Source organism: Palaemon carinicauda, chromosome 4, assembly GCF_036898095.1.
Source record: "Palaemon carinicauda isolate YSFRI2023 chromosome 4, ASM3689809v2, whole genome shotgun sequence".
In the NCBI taxonomy this organism is placed as follows: domain Eukaryota; kingdom Metazoa; phylum Arthropoda; class Malacostraca; order Decapoda; family Palaemonidae; genus Palaemon; species Palaemon carinicauda.
This window is the reverse complement of record NC_090728.1, coordinates 54,608,560-54,628,239: the sequence shown is the minus strand read 5'-3', so window position 1 is coordinate 54,628,239 and position 19,680 is coordinate 54,608,560. Positions and strand designations below refer to the sequence as shown.

At 43.5% G+C, this 19,680-nt stretch overlaps 1 protein-coding gene across 3 annotated transcripts in view; it reads left to right on the top strand.

Moving 5' to 3' along the window:
* wol (Dolichyl-phosphate beta-glucosyltransferase wollknaeuel) overlaps positions 1 to 19,680 on the top strand; it is an 87,373-nt gene that overhangs the window by 52,290 nt on the left and 15,403 nt on the right. Inside the window, exons 1-2 of one of the 3 annotated variants that reach the window (XM_068372284.1) lie at positions 1,807 to 1,928; positions 11,847 to 11,927. In XM_068372284.1, coding sequence (XP_068228385.1) covers positions 1,920 to 1,928; positions 11,847 to 11,927 — 90 coding nt within the window. In that variant the 5' untranslated portion in view covers positions 1,807 to 1,919. Of the gene's footprint in view, positions 1 to 1,806; positions 2,000 to 11,846; positions 11,928 to 19,680 lie in introns of those variants that run through there. The other 2 variants (XM_068372285.1, XM_068372286.1) reach the window with 2 other exon arrangements.

The window sequence follows — 19,680 nt, the reverse complement described above, 5'->3', positions numbered from 1 at the left end:
TAATAATAATAATAATAATAATAATAATAATAATAATAATAATAATAATACAGGAACATACGTGATATTTAGCCTATTTGAAACGTTCTTGCCTAGTGATCTGCGGGACTGGGGTTCGAGATCCACTCAAGCTCGACTGTTTCTTGTAGCGTCTACATCACCATCCTTGTAAGCTAAGGATGGGGTCCTTTGGGGAGCCTATATGTCTACCTGCTGATTTATCAGTAACCATTGCCTGGCCTTTACTGGTCCTTGCTTGGGCAGAGAGGTGGCTTGGGAGCTGGTCAGTCACTAAAACTGTAATTTTCTCTTGCCTCTGCCATTCATATATATATATATATATATATATATATATATATATCCCATAGAGAGAGAGAGAGAGAGAGAGAGAGAGAGAGAGAGAGAGAGAGAGAGAGAGATCAACTCATATAGTTTATAATCCAAAGTTATGTCATTAAGTCAGTGGAAAAGTAATAAGTGATTTCGAACTCGGATGATTAAAACATGTACAAGAGAGAGAGAGAGAGAGAGAGAGAGAGAGAGAGAGAGAGAGATATTTCACCATCTACAGTAATCTTGGTTTTCCTTAGGGAATGTAACCTTTGATTTCAACGCAAGTGCCAAAGACGACATAGACGTAATTATGTCTGATGTAGGGTTTTGATCTAAATCTATTTGTTTTAAGTTACAATTGTGTTGATTTGATAATACTGTATAATATAGACCAAGCCTACGCCGTATGATTCTATGATCTTAAAGTTTATTTGAGAAGCTGTTGATATACAGTATATTGCAATGGGTTTATGCTGAGTGAAAAAAAAAATATACTGAACAAACCACAGCATTTGTCCCACATAAAATTGTATCACACTGTATAGGATAGGGAAATACCCACGAAAAAATTTAAATATTATAATGTCATATGCAAGACTGGTATTAAAGTTTTTATGCAACCAGCTGTTCAAAAATGAAAAACTCACACGTTTTGTGAAATTTTATGTTTTTCTTTGAAATATTGCCATATTATCATAAGGTGCACTGGTGTACAGTAACTAGGTATTTCTGGTTTGCTCCTGTCGTCTACTGAGAAGGGCCTATATTTATTTCCTGCTTAATTATTGACCTCTATAAGATTTTTGTTTATGACATGTTATAAGGATTGGCGATTTCATTAATATATTTAAAGTCATCTGCATTATAAGCTAAGATGTGTCATATCATTATATTCGATATCATGGGTGAGTTGTCAAACAGCTGATGAAAGGCAAACTAATTTGCATTACTTTTATTCTTTTATTTAATCAATTATAATTTCGATACCCTACTAAAGAATTAAAATGATTAATGTCAAAATATTAAATGTCTCATAAACATGCTATTGAACTCATGTGAGTACTATAAAAGATTTGTGGAAATATTTTTTTTTTCTTATAGCAAAAGGAACTGTTTCTTACGTTAATTATTCTATTAGGGTTAACTCGGACTCTGATAATATAATGTTTATAGACAAAAATAAATGTTTTTATTTTCTTTGATTATGAAATTTGAAATAATATTTTTTTTTCTTTTAGCAAAAGGAACTGTTTCTTACGTTAAGTATTCTATTGGGGTTAACTTGGACTCTGATAATATAATGTTTATAGACAAAAATAAATGTGTTTACTTTCTTTGATTATGAAATTTAAAGAAAATATTAAATTAGTATATTTTCATAGAAATTACTACTTTATTTATGATATTTTCCAAGTTTATCTTGATTCATATACTGTAGTATAATAAATGTATAGTAATGAACGAGCCATTGCTACATCTGTGTGTCGGCCACTAACCAACCAATAGGGGCATAACAGTTGTAAGGAATTACTTCATGTGAAAGGGAAAATGCTGACGGGTACTGTGATGAAATGAAACAAATGTGAATGTATACTATAAGTGCATTGAAGTTACTAGAATCAATTTGATTTATATAAGACGTTAACCTGGTACGGCAATACTGCTGGTAAGTTCATTACTAACTTGGGTGATGTTCGTATAAATTTACAAGTCATAAATCATGTTCTTTTTAACAGTATCGAATATCTATTAATGTTTGATCATTATTCTTTATATTAATTACTCCTTAATTGGTTTAGCCTACCATCCAATGTTTTATTTAAGAATTAAGGGGTGATCTTACGGTAGTGTGAAACCTGTTTTTGTAGTGGGTGAGCTAAACCTTCACTGGTATTAATGTCCTGATATTCATAATTTCAAAGAGTGAGTGTATGTGTGATGATAACCATGCCCCATAGCTCCCATAATTTCATCCTTATCACTAAAAATATGGCAGTCTAAGGGGGTGGGCCTCAGAGGAGGTCGTTAGCTCCATTAGTTAAGAAGGTAATGACACGGGTTGTAGGTTAGGTTAGGTGAGAAAGGTTAGGCTATATGGTGTTCTATGTACATGTTCTTGTCTGTTGCTGTACGAAGTCTCCAAAAAGAGAAATAGTTGGCAGTTATATATGGGGTTCAAGTGTGTTATGTATAAACAGGCTAACACTCTTAAATAATGATATCATACTGTGTAAACCACAAAGTTATAGCAATATTTGTGAAGTTTCATCCCTCCTGCTCACACAGCAGTTAATATTTTTTTTTTTTCCATTTATATTGCAACAATTCTAACAACTTTGTGGAGCATTTATAGCAGGTTGGGACAGACCAGGTTAGTAATTAAAATGTAAACAAACAAGAATACCATATAACCTAATGTTCCCAACCTTACCTCACCTAGTAGCCCTATCCTTACCTACTATAGTCAATTTCTTTTAGCGATGCAGATTTGCACCGACTCGCAACGGTACACTTTTAGCTCGGAAAAGATTCCTGATCACTGATTGGTTGGACGAGATAATTCTAACCAATCAGCGATCAAGAAAATTTTCCGAGCTAAAAGGGCACCGCTGCGAGTCGGTGCAAATCTGCCTCGATAAAAGAAATGGACTATAGGGGTGGGGTACCCCTTCTCATACTACTGGGTAAAATTATAGAATAGTTCAATAAATGGTTTTTAGAAAATAAGACATAGTGTATGTTGTGGTGTTTAGCATATTGTTGATAAGGATTTCTATTGGAAATACATATTTTGTTCCTATGTGGATACAAACTTCAGAGTCATTTAGATGGCGTTTACTCCTAAGTCCTTTTGCTATGACCAGAAAAGAAAAAGTGCCTAACTGGCAACCATATATGGTTATCAGTTAAATCTCCATGCTTGGTTAATGCTGTCCAGCTCCCATTCTCTATTTAATTGTCGTCGCTGACGGTTCTCCCAAGCTACGATCACGACTCTATTCTGGATTACAGAGTGCCCTTTTTCCTTTCATTGCTTTTGCTCTTTTCAGTGTACATTGTGAATATGAGATGTTTTTCAGGAAGTACAGTCGGGCCTCAATATTCGTGATAGTTAGGTTACAGACACGGGCGAAAAGCGAAGTTTTGCGAATAAATGTCGCTGTCCCTTGCCACGAGCGGGTGCCAGGGCTGATCATTAACACAGTAAATACTGCCTAATATTGTTTTAATTTGGTTTCTACAACAGTTTATAATTGTATGTACAGTGCACAGTACATTTGCACACATGTACACTATGTACTGGACACAGTAAGGTTACAGTACAGTACAGTATTTTGCTAAGGTAAAATTTACCGAGTCGTCATCATTCCCTTACTATTCTGTATAGCAAAATTTGCTCCTATCTAGCAATACTGTACTGTAACTTAATACTCACTGATACTATAGTGTATATTACTGTAATATATGTACAGTAATATTACTACAGTACAGCTTAACTGTACTTGCTGTAAATGTTCAGTGTTTTCGTTCAGATGAGTAGCCTACGCTGCTAGCATGACGCAACTTTTTGGGTGTTTTCTCTTGCTCAGTATGTTACTGTATATCTATACTTTCTTAAACTGAAATACACCTTATTTTATAAACTGGTTTACTGAGAAAGTATTTCAAGATTTTTGTGATCTCGAAGAAATATTTCAATTCTTTCGTTCTACCTTTTTTCGAGTATTGTTCTCTGGTCAGGTCTTCAGCTGCTGACTCTCATCTCAATTTGTTGGACAAAATCTTGTGATCTATTAATTTTTTTATTCCTGATCTTGATATTAATCTTTGGCATCATCATTTAGTTTGTTATTTATGCATGTTCCATAAGATTTTTCATAATTCTTCCCATCCTTTGCATTTGGATCTTCCCAGATAATACCATTCTACATCGTTATACTAGATATGCAGTTAATGTAGTTCTAACAGTATTCTAGATGTTTTATTCCAGCTGTGACTAGATTGTGAAATGATTTTCCCTAATCCGGCAGTTGAATTGGTGGAACTTTAGAAGTCAAAACTTGCAGCGAATGTTTTTATGTTGAACAGACTGGCAAGAGTTGCTCTTTATACTTTTTATGACATCCATTTTAACGCTGTTACTGATCTTAAAGTATTTTATATTCTTTATTAATTAATTTTCGTGTAGTTTTATTTATTTCCATATTTCCTTTCTACACTTACATATTTTTCCCTCTTGAAGGCCTTGGTCTTATAGCATCCCGCTTTTTAAACTAGGATTGTAGCTTTGCTAATAATAATAATAATAATGATAATAATAATAATTTTTCAATATTAATCTTACCCGATGATCATGTAGCTGTCAACTCCGTTGCCCGACAGAAATCTACGGTCGGGATACGCCAGCGATCGCTATCCAGGTGGGGGTGTACTCAACAGCGCCATCTGTGAGCAGGTACTCAAGTACTTCTTGTCAACAAGAACTCAATTTTTCCTCTGTCGTGCCGCCGGCAAGACCTACTTGGATACGCTGTTGATTTTGGAGTTATTGTTCACGATTTGGTGATGTATTTACTCTAAAGTTTAGCCTTCGCTGTTCAGGAAGCTTTATCCTTAGCTTAGCAAGCTTTTGGAATTAATTTGATTTATTGGTTAACGAACTTTGCTTAATTTTGGAATTCCCCCTTGACTACTTCTAAATTCAAGATGTCTGACCAGTCCCAAGTTCCTAAATACAGGCAGTGTAGTGTTAGGACTTGTACTAGGCGTCTTCCGAAGGCCTCTATAGATCCTCACACCGTATGTTCCAATTGTAGGGGTAAATCCTGTCAATTGGAAGATCGATGTGGGGAATGTGCTGGGCTTTCGGAATTCGATTTTAACGAATTCCTTAGATATGCACGTAGGTTAGAGAAGGAGAGAGATAGGAGGAGTTCTTCTCGCTCTGTGGATTTTTCCTCTCCCCATGCCCCTCAACCTTTTCCTTCCCCTGTGGTGGTGACTCCCGAACCTGCTACGAGTGCTCAGCCTGCAATGGCTGATATGTTGCGTGCCATTCAGGCTCTCGGTGAGAAGGTGGAGTCGTTGGTTAGTGACCGTAATCAGCTCTTGGCAGATGTCAGAGAGCTGAAAGCGAAGAGTGCAGTGGGAAGTGTTAGTGCTAGTGATGTGCATAGTGTCAGTGTCAGTGTTGCGCATGAGGGTACATCTGTGCGTGCCAGTCGTCCTCCCAGTCCGGGACCTCTTGCAAGCTCCCAAGCCCAGGGGAGAAGCAATGTCGAAGTACCAAAGGGTTCGGCAGGCCTTGATTGGCGCACGGATGTATCCTCAGTGGTTGCGGACGTATCTGTTAAGGATCGTCCCATCCACATACAGACGAATGAGCCCTTACATTCCTCGTCTGTGGAAGAAGTTTCCAGGAGGAAACGGTGGACCAAGGTCTCACGACCGCTCAAACGTAAGGTCCCTTCCGAGCTAGTCCAACGGCCCAGGTGTAGCCACTGGGTCAGTTCGGACTCGCCGCAGTCATCTGATGACTGCACACCTCCCAAGAGAGGTAGAGTGGTCCCTCAACAGGCTACTGCTCCGTCTGTTGTTGCTCCAACCACAGTAGACCCTAAGTGGTCCATGCTGCAGACTATGCAGTCTCAGCTTGCGGCATTCATGCAGGAGTATCATGCCGAGAAAGTTAACACCTCTCCTGTTAACCTACAACCCGCAGAGGTTGTGCGCTCAGCAGATACTGCGGCTGCCTGCTCCCACACTCCACCTGTGAGAGCTCCTCCACCGATGCGCAGTCCTCCCTGCCAGACGCATGTTCTTGCTGCTCCATCTGCTAACATGCGTGAGCTGCCGCATCAGGAGTTGCCGGGTTCCAGCACTATGCGGCATTCTCCTCAGCCCATGCAGCATGCTCTGCATACCTTACAGCATGCTCCGCATACCATGCAGCATGAGCCGCATACCTTACAGCATGCTCTGCATACCATACCGCATGCTCCTCAGCCCACCGCAGCCCCTCCCACACACCAGCCCTCTGCTTTTGTTGTTGCCAGCTCGCAGACCGACCAGCAGAGGCATGATGTTGGATCCGCAGGTACGCATGCACCCGTTCTGCTGGATTCAGCCGTTCAGCTTGCTGCTCTGCCTTTGCCACTCACAACTCAACTTTCGGATGATGATGTATCGGATGATGAAGCTGCACATCTGGATGAACCTCACTCTGATATTGAAGGGCACAAGTCTTCGCCACCCTCCTTAGACTTTCGCAAAGTCCTTGCCTTGTTCAGGGACTTGTATCCTGAGCATTTTGTGTCTGCAACCCCTCGTTCTCCTCCCTCCGAGTTTGCTCTGGGCATGCAGTCTGCTGCGCCTGCCTTCACCAAGCTTGTTCTCGCCAGATCATCTAGGAGAGCTTTGAGGGTTATGGGGGACTGGTTGCATTCCAAGAAGCAACTGGGAAGGACCTCTTTTGTCTTTCCTCCTCCCAAGCTTGCTTCTAAGTCGAGCGTCTGGTATGCCACGGGAGAGGAACCCGGCTTGGGGGTTCCTGCCTCTGCCCAGGCCGACTTCTCAAGTCTGGTTGACTCTCCCCGCAGGTTGGCTATGAGACGTTCGAAGATCTGCTGGTCCTTTTCCGATTTAGATCATCTGTTGAAGGAAGTCTTTCGTGCCTTCGAGATATTCAACTTCCTCGATTGGTGTTTGGGTGCCTTAAGCAGGAAGACTTCCCCTTCAGATAAGGACTCGGCCATGCTGATCATGTCTAGCATGGACAAGGCAATTCGGGATGGGTCTGGTGAACTTGCGGCTTCATATGTATCAGGAGTCCTTAAGAAGAGAGAACATCTTTGCTCCTTCTTATCTGCTGGTATCACTCCTTGCCAGAAGTCAGAGTTGTTGTTTGCTCCTCTCTCCAAGTGTCTGTTTCCGGAGGAGTTGATTAAGGGGATGGCTGCCTCACTTATCCAGAAGGATACTCATGATCTGATGGCTTCTTCTGCACGTAAGGCTAAAACCTTACCTTCCGTGCCTAGACCCTTCCGCCCTGCAGCAGTTGACACACCTGCTTCTAGGTTCATCCCGCCCTTTCGTGGCAGAACCTCCAGCAGAGGAGGTACCCGTGCAGACAGTCACCGTGGCAAGTCCAAGAAGGGTTCCAAGTCCGCAAAAGGCAAGTTTTGACTGCCTTCCTCTCCAGACAGCAGTAGGAGCCAGACTCAAGACCTTCTGGCAAGCTTGGGAGAGCAGAGGTGCAGACGCTCAGTCTGTGAAGTGGCTAAGGGAGGGATACAGAATTCCGTTCTGCCGCAATCCCCCTCTAGCTACATCTCCCATCAACCTCTCTCCCAACTACAAGGAGAAGGACAAGAGGCTAGCGTTGCAACAAGAGGTGTCGCTCTTGCTACAAAAGGAAGCGGTGGTCATAGTCCGGGATCATCAATCCCCGGGCTTTTACAACCGTCTCTTCCTGGTAGCCAAGAAGACAGGAGGTTGGAGACCGGTGCTGGACGTCAGTGCTCTCAATGCTTTTGTCACCAAGCAGACGTTCACGATGGAGACGACGAAGTCGGTCCTAGCAGCGGTCAGGCAGGAGGACTGGATGGTCTCGTTAGACCTGAAAGACGCATACTTTCACGTCCCCATCCATCCAGACTCCCAACCTTTCCTAAGATTCGTCTTTGGAAAGGTTGTGTACCAGTTCCAAGCCCTGTGCTTTGGCCTAAGCACGGCACCTCTTGTGTTTACCAGACTGATGAGGAATATTGCGAAATTCCTTCACTTGGCAGACATCAGAGCTTCCCTCTATTTAGACGACTGGCTTTTAAGAGCTCCCACAAGTCGTCGCTGTCTGGAGAATCTCAGATGGACTATGGATCTGACCAAGGAACTGGGCCTCCTGGTCAATTTAGAGAAGTCTCAGCTCGTCCCATCCCAGACCATTGTCTACCTGGGTATGGAGATTCAGAGTCGAGCTTTTCGGGCTTTTCCGTCGGCCCCAAGGATCAACCAAGCCCTAGAATGCATCCAGAGCATGCTGAGAAGGAACCGATGCTCAGTCAGGCAGTGGATGAGTCTAACAGGGACACTTTCATCGCTGGCCCTGTTCATCGAGTTAGGGAGACTCCACCTCCGCCCCCTTCAGTATCATCTAGCTGCTCACTGGATAAAGGACATGACGCTAGAGACGGTTTCAGTTCCTGTTTCCGAAGAGATGAGGTCTACTCTAACGTGGTGGAAGAACAGCATTCTTCTCAAGGAAGGTCTACCATTGGCTGTTCAGACCCCCGACCACCGTCTCTTCTCGGACGCATCAGACACGGGCTGGGGTGCGACACTGGACGGACAGGAATGCTCGGGAACATGGAATCAGGAGCAAAGGACACTTCACATCAATTGCAAGGAGTTGTTGGCGGTTCATCTGGCCTTGATAAACTTCAAGTCCCTCCAGCTAAACAAGGTGGTGGAGGTGAACTCCGACAACACCACAGCCTTGGCTTACATCTCCAAGCAGGGAGGGACTCATTCGAGGAAGTTGTTCGAGATCGCAAGGGACCTCCTCATTTGGTCAAAAGATCGAAAGCTCACGCTGGTAACGAGGTTCATTCAGGGCGATATGAATGTCATGGCAGATCGCCTCAGCCGGAAGGGTCAGGTCATCCCCACAGAGTGGACCCTTCACAAGAATGTTTGCAGCAGACTTTGGGCCCTGTGGGGTCAGCCAACCATAGATCTGTTCGCTACCTCGATGACCAAGAGGCTCCCGTTGTATTGTTCTCCGATTCCAGACCCAGCAGCAGTTCACGTGGATGCCTTTCTGCTGGATTGGTCCCATCTCGACCTGTATGCATTCCCGCCGTTCAAGATTGTCAACAGGGTACTTCAGAAGTTCGCCTCTCACAAAGGGACACGGCTGACGTTGGTTGCTCCCCTCTGGCCCGCGAGAGAATGGTTCACAGAGGTATTGCAATGGCTGGTCGACGTTCCCAGGACTCTTCCTCTAAGAGTGGACCTTCTGCGTCAACCTCACGTAAAGAAGGTACACCCAAACCTCCACGCTCTTCGTCTGACTGCCTTCAGACTATCGAAAGACTCTCAAGAGCTAGAGGCTTTTCGAAGGAGGCAGCCAGAGCGATTGCCAGAGCAAGGAGGACATCCACTCTCAGAGTCTATCAGTCTAAATGGGAAGTCTTCCGAAGCTGGTGCAAGGCCAATGCAGTTTCCTCAACCAGTACCACTGTAACCCAGATTGCTGACTTCCTGTTACATCTAAGGAACGTAAGATCCCTATCAGCTCCTACGATCAAGGGTTACAGAAGTATGTTGGCAGCGGTTTTCCGCCACAGAGGCTTGGATCTTTCCACCAACAAAGATCTACAGGACCTCCTTAGGTCTTTTGAGACCTCAAAGGAACGTCGGTTGTCCACTCCAGGCTGGAATCTAGACGTGGTCCTAAGGTTCCTTATGTCATCAAGATTTGAACCGCTCCAATCAGCCTCTTTTAAGGACCTCACATTAAAAACTCTTTTCCTCGTGTGCTTAGCAACAGCTAAAAGAGTAAGTGAGATCCACGCCTTCAGCAGGAACATAGGTTTCACATCTGAAACGGCTACATGTTCCTTGCAGCTCGGTTTTTTGGCTAAAAACGAGCTTCCTTCCCGTCCTTGGCCTAAGTCGTTCGAGATCCCAAGCCTGTCCAACTTGGTGGGGAACGAACTGGAGAGAGTACTTTGCCCAGTTAGAGCTCTTAGGTACTATCTAAGAAGGTCAAAACCATTACGAGGACAATCAGAAGCCTTATGGTGTGCTATCAAGAAGCCTTCTCTACCAATGTCTAAGAACGCAGTTTCTTACTACATCAGGCTTCTGATTAGAGAAGCACATTCTCATCTGAAGGAAGAAGACCTTGCTTTGCTGAAGGTAAGGACACATGAAGTGAGAGCTGTGGCTACTTCAGTGGCCTTCAAACAGAACCGTTCTCTGCAGAGTGTTATGGATGCAACCTATTGGAGAAGCAAGTCAGTGTTCGCATCATTCTATCTCAAAGATGTCCAGTCTCTTTACGAGAACTGCTACACCCTGGGACCATTCGTAGCAGCGAGTGCAGTAGTAGGTGAGGGCTCAGCCACTACATTCCCATAATCCCATAACCTTTTTAACCTTTCTCTTGAATACTTTTTATTGTTGTTCTTTGGGTTGTACGGTCGGCTAAGAAGCCTTCCGCATCCTGGTTGATTTGGCGGGTGGTCAATTCTTTCTTGAGAAGCGCCTAGGTTAGAGGTTGTGATGAGGTCCTTTAGTATGGGTTGCAGCCCTTTATACTTCAGCACCTAAGAGTCGTTCAGCATCCTAAGAGGACTGCTAGGCTCAGTAAGGAAGACGTACTTAATAAAGGCAGAGTAATGGTTCAAGTCGACTTCCTTACCAGGTACTTATTTATTTTATGTTTGTTATTTTGAATAACTAATAAAATGAAATACGGGATACTTAGCTTCTTTGTTAACATGTATGCTGGTCTCCACCCACCACCCTGGGTGTGAATCAGCTACATGATCATCGGGTAAGATTAATATTGAAAAATGTTATTTTCATTAGTAAAATAAATTTTTGAATATACTTACCCGATGATCATGAATTAAAGAACCCGCCCTTCCTCCCCATAGAGAACCAGTGGACCGAGGAGAAAATTGAGTTCTTGTTGACAAGAAGTACTTGAGTACCTGCTCACAGATGGCGCTGTTGAGTACACCCCCACCTGGATAGCGATCGCTGGCGTATCCCGACCGTAGATTTCTGTCGGGCAACGGAGTTGACAGCTACATGATCATCGGGTAAGTATATTCAAAAATTTATTTTACTAATGAAAATAACATAATAATAATAATAATAATTATAATAATAATAATAATAATAATAATAATATTAATAATGATAATAATAATAATGATAATTATAATAATACAGGTAAGAATAACAATAATACTAATGATGATGATGATGATAAAAAGTTGTCTTGCAGTTGAATTAATGGAATTTTAGGAGTTCAAACTTGCTGCAAATGTCTTTATGTTGAACAGGTTGACATAAGTCTTTCTACATAGTTTATATATGACAGATCAGTTTCATAATGTTGAACAATGCAGCCTAAATTTTCTAAATGACCTAGATACAGTACTACGACTTATGGAGAAGAGTATTCGTTAAGCAATGGATTGTAGTATAGAAACTAGATTTTTCAAGAATTTAATTGATGTTCAAAGATTGTAAAATTTTCATTTTGACTACTTGTATGCACATTCATGAATAACATTGATGCTTGTTGTGAACTATTGTCTTTATAAAAGTTCTTTACTTTTCTTGGAATCGGGACCATGATCTACACCATTTACATAAGTAATTTAAAGTCTGATATTGTAGATACTTATCAATGCAGTGTCAGTAAAACAAGTATTGTGTTTTTTAAATATGTAATATTAGATTCTTAAAAGTTTATTTCTATTGTTACTTTTCAGGATTTTGCCATACAAATCGTCATGGATATCTATGTGATACTTGCATATCTTCTTGGACTAGCTGTTTTGGCAGTTATTTCAGTAAGTAGAGTTTATTAGTTTTATGTCGATTAGAGTGATGCATGAGATAATTTTTCCAATAAGCCCGTTATTGTGTAGAGTAAGCTTTAGAAATCTGGACATTAATGATTTTGATGTATTTGCCAGTTTCATTCATATGTAGATAATTCATTGCTATACAAACCTGGTATTTTATAAGTATAGTTATCTCTAGATCACTAGCTCAGTAAGTTTTTCAAATACCGTCAGCATTCATTATACCCATTTTCAGAATTTCTAGTATTTTGTCAAATGCCTTGTCAACATAATGTATGCTCTCTCTTTTTTTATTTTAATTTTTGTGCACCTACTTTTTCTTTATTTCAAAGATTACTTCTGTTGCTAAATCTTTGGTTAAGAGGCCTAATTTAGCTATAGGCTGTGATTTTCTCCATTGTATTAAAAGTATATTCAAGTAATTTTTTGCTTCTATTACTGTATTTCCAAAACGAACAAAACCTTTTTGTCGATATCACTATTATGTAGCATTTCTACACTTGAGGGTTATATTTTTCAATATTTAACTTAGCCGGTGATTATATAGCTGCAACTCTGTTGCCCGACAGACAACTCTACGGTAAAAACTCGCCAGCGATCGCTACACAGGTTGCGGGTGTGCCCAACAGCGCCATCTGTCGTCCAGATACCCAGTACTCAATGTAAACAAAGACTCAATTTTCTCTCTGTCGAGCTATCGACAAGACGTACTTACTCGCTGTTGCTAAACTGGAGTTTTTTCACAACTAATTGGTGAAGTACTTTATTCTAGTTTTGAGCTTTCGCTGTGCAGGGTTTCTCTTCACACAAATCCTTGAACTCTTTTTGATAACGGATTCTTTGTTGATGACTTTTTGATAGTTTTTGAATTTCCCTTTGACCAATTCAAAATGGCTGACCCTTCACAAGTCCCAAAATTTAGGAAGTGCAATGCTAGGGACTGTTCAAGGCGTCTTCCGAAGGCTTCTATCGACCCTCACACTGTTTGTTCCAATTGTCGGGATAAAACCTGTCAATTGGAAGATCGGTGTGAGGAGTGCGTTGGGCTTTCGGAATTCGATTTTATCGAATTCCAAAAGTATACACGTAGGCTAGAGAGAGATAGAGTTAGGAGAAGTTCTTCTCGTTCTATTGATATATCCTCTCCTCATGCCCCACAACCTATTCCTTCCCCTGTAGTGGTTGCTCCTAACCCCCCTTCTGGCACTCAGGAACCTTCGATGGCTGATATGATGCGTGCCATCCAGGCTCTGGGTGAGAGAGTTGAGTCCCTTGCTAGTGACCGTAATCAGCTCATGGCGGATGTGAAGGAGCTTAAGTGCAAAAGTGCAGTGGGAAGTGCTAAAGTGCCGAGTGATAGTGTTGTGGATAGTGTTGCGCTTGAGGGTTCGTCTGTTCGTGCCTGTCGTCCTCCTAGTCCGGGACCTCTTGCAAGCTCCCAAGTCCAGGGGAGAAGCAATGTCGTACGACAAATGGGTTCTAGAGGCTTTAATCAGCGAACAGACGTTCCCTCCGTGGTATCGGGCGTATCTACCCAAGATCGCCCCTACCTAACTAAGACGAGAGAGCCCATTTATACCTCGTCTTCGGAAGGTGTTTCTCGCAAGAAACCCTGGACCAAGGTCTCACGACCGCTTAAACGCAAGTCGGTCCCTTCAGCGCAAGTCCAACGGCCCGGTTGTAGCCACTGGGTCAGTTCGGACTCGCTGCCGTCATCCGATGACTGCTCACCGCCTAAGAGAGGCAAAGCGGTACCGCTTCAGACAGTAACACCGTCTGTCGCCGCACCTGCTCCTGTAGACCCTAAGTGGTCTCTACTGCAAGACATGCAGTCTAAACTAACGTCTCTAATGCAGGACTTTCGTGCGGAGAAGGTTGCTGCCGCACCAGCTAGTGCAGTACCTAGCCTACAACCTTCCACACGATCGGTTGTGCGTCCTGTGGACGCTGAGGTAACCTTCTCACGCACACCAGTTGAGAGAGTTCCGCCACCCATGCGTTCCAGTGTGATCTGCCAGCCGCATGTTGACGTTAAGCGACGCACGGAGGTCTCCGTTGACGTTCGGGAGGTTCACCAACCGTCAGAGTTGCTTTGTTTTGACGCGGTGCGTCAACCTCCGCAACCCAGTGTGGTTTCCACTGCGCACCCACATCAGTCCAGACAGTCTGGAGTAGACGCTGTGCGTCCCCGAGCTGCCATGGTTGTTGCCAGTTCACAGACTGGGCAGCAGTTCCATGACGTTGCGTCCGGCTCAGTCACGCATGCACCCGTGCGACCGGACTCAGCGAACCAGCCGTTACCCACTCCGCTGCCGTTTCCTCATCAGTTATCGGATGAGGGACTTTCTGATGATGATGTTGCTGCACACATAGATGAACCACAATCAGAATTGGACGAGCCTAAGTCTACTCAACCCTCTTTGGACTTTAGAAAAGTTTTGGCCATTTTCAAAGAGATGTTTCCGGACCAGTTTGTTTCTGTGGCTCCTCGTTCTCCTCCGTCAGAGTTTGTGTTAGGCATGCCGTCTACCACTCCTGCCTTTACTAGACTCGTCCTCGCACGCTCGTCCAAGAGAGCTTTGCGGGTGTTAGGAGAATGGTTGCAGTCCAAGAAGAGTTTAGGGAAGACAGCCTTTACGTTTCCCCCTGTTAGACTCTCTTCTAGATCGAGCGTCTGGTATGCCACGGGAGAAGTTCTCGGCTTGGGAGTTCCTGCCTCTGCCCAGGGCGACTTCTCAAGCCTCGTAGACTCTCCCTGCCGCCTTGCCATGAGACGCTCAAAGATATGTTGGTCATCTTCGGACCTGGACCACCTTTTGAAAGGTATCTTTAGGGCCTTCGAAGTTTTTAACTTCTTAGACTGGTGTCTAGGAGCCCTAAGCAGAAAGATCTCTCCGACAGAGAAAGAGTCTTCCTTGCTCATTATGTCCTGCATGGACAAGGCCATACGTGATGGGTCTAATGAGCTTGCTGCATCATTTGTGTCCGGAGTCCTTAAAAAGCGTGAAAACCTAAGCTCATTCCTTTCAGCTGGAGTTACACCGTGCCAGAGATCCGAGCTTCTTTTTGCTCCTCTTTCCAAGTGCCTTTTTCCAGAAGACCTGATTAAGGAAATAGCCGCTTCATTGACACAGAAGGACACTCACGATCTTGTTGCGTCCTCCGCTCGCAAAGCTACCCCTTTGCCTACCTTGTCAGCTAGACCAAGGATGGACACTCCAGCGTCCCGTTTTATTCCGCCCTTTCGTGGCAGAGCCTCCAGCAGAGGAGGTGCTCGTGCCGAAGGGAAACGAGGAAAGAAGAAAGGAACCAAGTCCTTTAAGGGCAGAGTCTGACTGCCAGCTTCTTCAGACAGCAGTGGGAGCCAGACTCAAGAACTTCTGGCAAACCTGGGAAGAGAGGCGCAGATGCACAATCTGTGAAGTTGCTCAGAGAGGGGTACAAGATCCCGTTTGTACGGAAACCCCCTCTAGCAACGTCTCCCATCGATCTCTCTCCCAGGTACAGAGAGGAAGACAAGAGACGAGCCTTGAAACAGGAGGTGTCTCTTTTACTAGAGAAGGGAGCAGTGGTCAGAGTCTCGGACCTTCAATCTCCGGGATTCTACAACCGACTCTTCTTGGTGTCAAAGAAGACAGGAGGGTGGAGGCCGGTGCTAGACGTCAGTGCTCTGAATGTCTTTGTCACAAAGCAGACGTTCTCCATGGAGACCTCAAAGTCAGTCTTAGCAGCGGTCAGAAGGGAAGACTGGATGGTCTCTTTAGACCTAAGGGACGCCTACTTCCACGTCCCCATCCACCCGGACTCCCAACCTTTTCTGAGATTCGTTTTCGAAAAGGTTGTCTACCAGTTTCAAGCCCTGTGCTTTGGCCTAAGCACAGCTCCTCTTGTATTTACGAGGCTGATGAGGAATGTAGCCAAATTCCTTCATTTAGCGGACATCCGAGCCTCCCTCTATTTGGACGACTGGCTTCTCAGAGCTTCTTCCAGTCGTCGCTGTCTGAAGGATCTAAAGTGGACTCTAGATCTGACCAAGGAATTGGGTCTCCTTGTCAATATGGAAAAGTCACAAGTGGTCCCATCCCAAACTATTGTGTATTTAGGGATGGAGATTCACAGTCTAGCTTTTCGGGCTTTTCCGTCGGCCCCCAGAACAAGCCAAGCCCAGTTATGCATCCAGAACATGCTGAAGAAGGAACGATGTTCAGTCAGGAAGTGGATGAGTCTGATAGGGACGCTATCATCCCTGAAACAGTTTGTGTCATTAGGAAGACTACACCTCCGTCCTCTTCAATACCACCTAGTATTTCACTGGAAAAAGGACAAGACGCTAGAAGCGGTCTCGATCTCCATTTCCGAGAAGATGAAGTCTTGCCTGACTTGGTGGAAGGACAGTATCAGCCTAAGAGAGGGTCTTCCCCTGGCTGTTCAGACTCCCAACCACGTTCTCTTCTCGGACGCATCGAACGTAGGCTGGGGCGCGACATTAGACGGTCGGGAATGTTCGGGACTATGGAACTCAAGTCAAAGGATAATGCATATCAACTGCAAGGAGCTACTGGCAGTACATCTGGCCTTGAAAAGCTTCAGGTCTCTCCTTCAAGGCAAAGTGGTGGAAGTGAACTCGGACAACACCACTGCCTTGGCGTACATCTCCAAGCAAGGAGGGACCCACTCACTGACGTTGTACGAGATCGCAAGGGACCTGCTCATCTGGTCAAAAGGTCAAAACATATCACTAGTAACGAGGTTCATCCAAGGCAACTTGAATGTCATGGCAGATTGTCTCAGTCGGAAGGGGCAAGTCATTCCAACAGAATGGACCCTCCACAAGGATGTATGCAAGAGACTTTGGGCCACTTGGGGCCAACCAACCATAGATCTCTTTGCAACCTCGATGACCAAGAGGCTCCCAATATATTGCTCACCAATCCCAGACCCAGCAGCAATACACATAGATGCCTTTCTCCTAGATTGGTCGCATCTAGATCTATACGCATTCCCACCGTTCAAGATTGTCAACAAGGTACTGCAGAAGTTCGCCTCTCACGAAGGGACAAGGTTGACGCTAGTTGCTCCCCTCTGGCCCGCGAGAGAATGGTTCACCGAGGTACTTCGATGGCTAGTAGACGTTCCCAGAAGTCTTCCTCTAAGGGTGGACCTTCTACGTCAGCCACACGTAAAGAAGGTACACCAAAGCCTCCACGCTCTTCGTCTGACTGCCTTCAGACTATCGAAAGACTCTCGAGAGCTAGAGGCTTTTCGAAGGAGGCAGCCAGTGCGATTGCTAGAGCAAGGAGAACATCCACCCTTAGAGTCTACCAATCGAAGTGGGAAGTCTTCCGAAACTGGTGCAAGTCAGTATCTGTATCCTCGACCAGTACCTCTGTAGCTCAGATAGCTGACTTTCTCTTATACCTGAGAAAAGAACGATCACTTTCAGCTCCCACTATCAAGGGCTACAGAAGCATGTTGGCATCGGTCTTCCGTCATAGAGGCTTAGATCTTTCCAACAATAAAGATCTACAGGACCTCCTTAAGTCTTTTGAGACCACGAAGGAGCGTCGTTTGGTTACACCTGGTTGGAATTTAGACGTGGTACTAAGATTCCTCATGTCAGACAGGTTTGAGCCGCTACAATCAGCCTCCCTGAAAGATCTCACCTTAAAGACACTTTTCCTGGTATGCTTAGCCACAGCTAAAAGAGTCAGTGAGATTCATGCCTTCAGCAGGAACATCGGATTTTCGTCAGAAAAAGCTACATGTTCTCTACAACTTGGTTTTCTAGCCAAAAATGAGCTACCTTCTCGACCTTGGCCGAAATCGTTCGATATTCCCAGCTTATCGAATATGGTAGGCAATGAACTAGAAAGAGTCTTATGCCCTGTGAGAGCTCTTAAGTTCTATTTAAAACGAACTAAACCTTTACGAGGCCTATCTGAAGCTTTATGGTGTTCAGTTAAGAAACCATCTTTGCCTATGTCAAAGAATGCTTTATCCTATTTTATCAGACTGTTAATACGAGAAGCTCATTCCCATCTGAGTGAGGAAGACCAAGCATTGCTGAAGGTAAGGACACACGAAGTTAGAGCTGTCGCAACTTCCGTGGCCTTTAAGCAAAATAGATCTCTGCGAAGTATAATGGACGCAACCTATTGGAGAAGCAAGTCAGTGTTCGCGTCTTTTTATCTAAAGGATGTCCAGTCTCTTTACGAGGACTGCTACACACTGGGACCATTCGTAGCAGCGAGTGCAGTAGTGGGTGAGGGCTCAACCACTACAATTCCCTAATTCCATACCCTTTTAATCTTTCTCTTGAAATGTTTTTATTGTTGTTTTTGGGTTGTCCGGAAGGCTAAGAAGCCTTTCGCATCCTGGTTGATTTGGCGGGTGGTCAAAGTCATTTCTTGAGAGCGCCTAGATTAGGGGTTTTGATGAGGTCCTGTTGTATGGGTTGCAACCCTTGATACTTCAGATCCTAGGGGTCGATCAGCATCCTAAGAGGATCGCGAGGCTCCGTAAGGAAGACGTACTTAAAAGGCAGAGTAATTGTTCAAGTCGACTTCCTTACCAGGTACCTATTTATTTTGTTTTTGTTATTTTGATAACTTCTAAAATGAAATAAAAACTCTTAGCTCATAAAAGTGTAAACATATATTGCTGGTCTCTACCCACCCCCCTGGGTGTGAATCAGCTATATAATCACCGGCTAAGTTAAATATTGAAAAATGTTATTTTGATAATAAAATAAATTTTTGAATATACTTACCCGGTGATTATAAATTAAAGGACCCTCCCTTCCTCCCCAATAGAGACGCAGTGGGACGAGGGGAAAATTGAGTCTTTGTTTACATTGAGTACTGGGTATCTGGACGACAGATGGCGCTGTTGGGCACACCCGCAACCTGTGTAGCGATCGCTGGCGAGTTTTTACCGTAGAGTTGTCTGTCGGGCAACAGAGTTGCAGCTATATAATCACCGGGTAAGTATATTAAAAAATTTATTTTATCATCAAAATAACATAATTATATCCTAGATGTGAAGAGATCTCAGTTGATGTCTGCTCTTTACCTGAAAAAGTTGGCAATCTTTTGATGTGTATGGTTTAGATAGAAGAGGGTTTCGCTTCCTGTCAATCTTGTATTAGGTGCTGACTAGTTTCTGTTATTAAATAAAAAACTTTCAACTATTGTATATAGTATTTAGGTCTGCTCTAATGTGCTTTTCACTACCAAGAAGATTTGTCTTCACAGGTCTGATATTTATACCATCTTTATTTAAAGATCTGATATTTATACCATCTTTATTCCCTTCATTGTGCTTGTGTTCCACTGCTCTCCCAAAGCTTCCATAGTCTTTTATACCTCTCCATTAAAAAATTTGACTTTATACTTGGTCTGCTTTCAAGATAGAGGTATTGTTGTTGATAGGGATTTTAGATTGCCTTGAACCAATCTTGTCCTATGTTCTACAGGGTAGTGTTGGGAAATTTTTGTGCTTTTAGTTTGTACAAGAGACATGATTGTTAGTTCATAAAATAAGATAATACTGTATAGCATGCCAATTATGACATTCTTATTGAAATTATTTATTTGATGTTAATGCTAAATGAACTTTCTGTTATCCTTAATAGTAATGTGAAATTGGTCAGTTTATGAGGGTAAACTCCAGCAAAATTGAGATTTTATTGATTTATCAAGCTCATACTATGTTACCAGTCCATAATTTGCTTTATGTA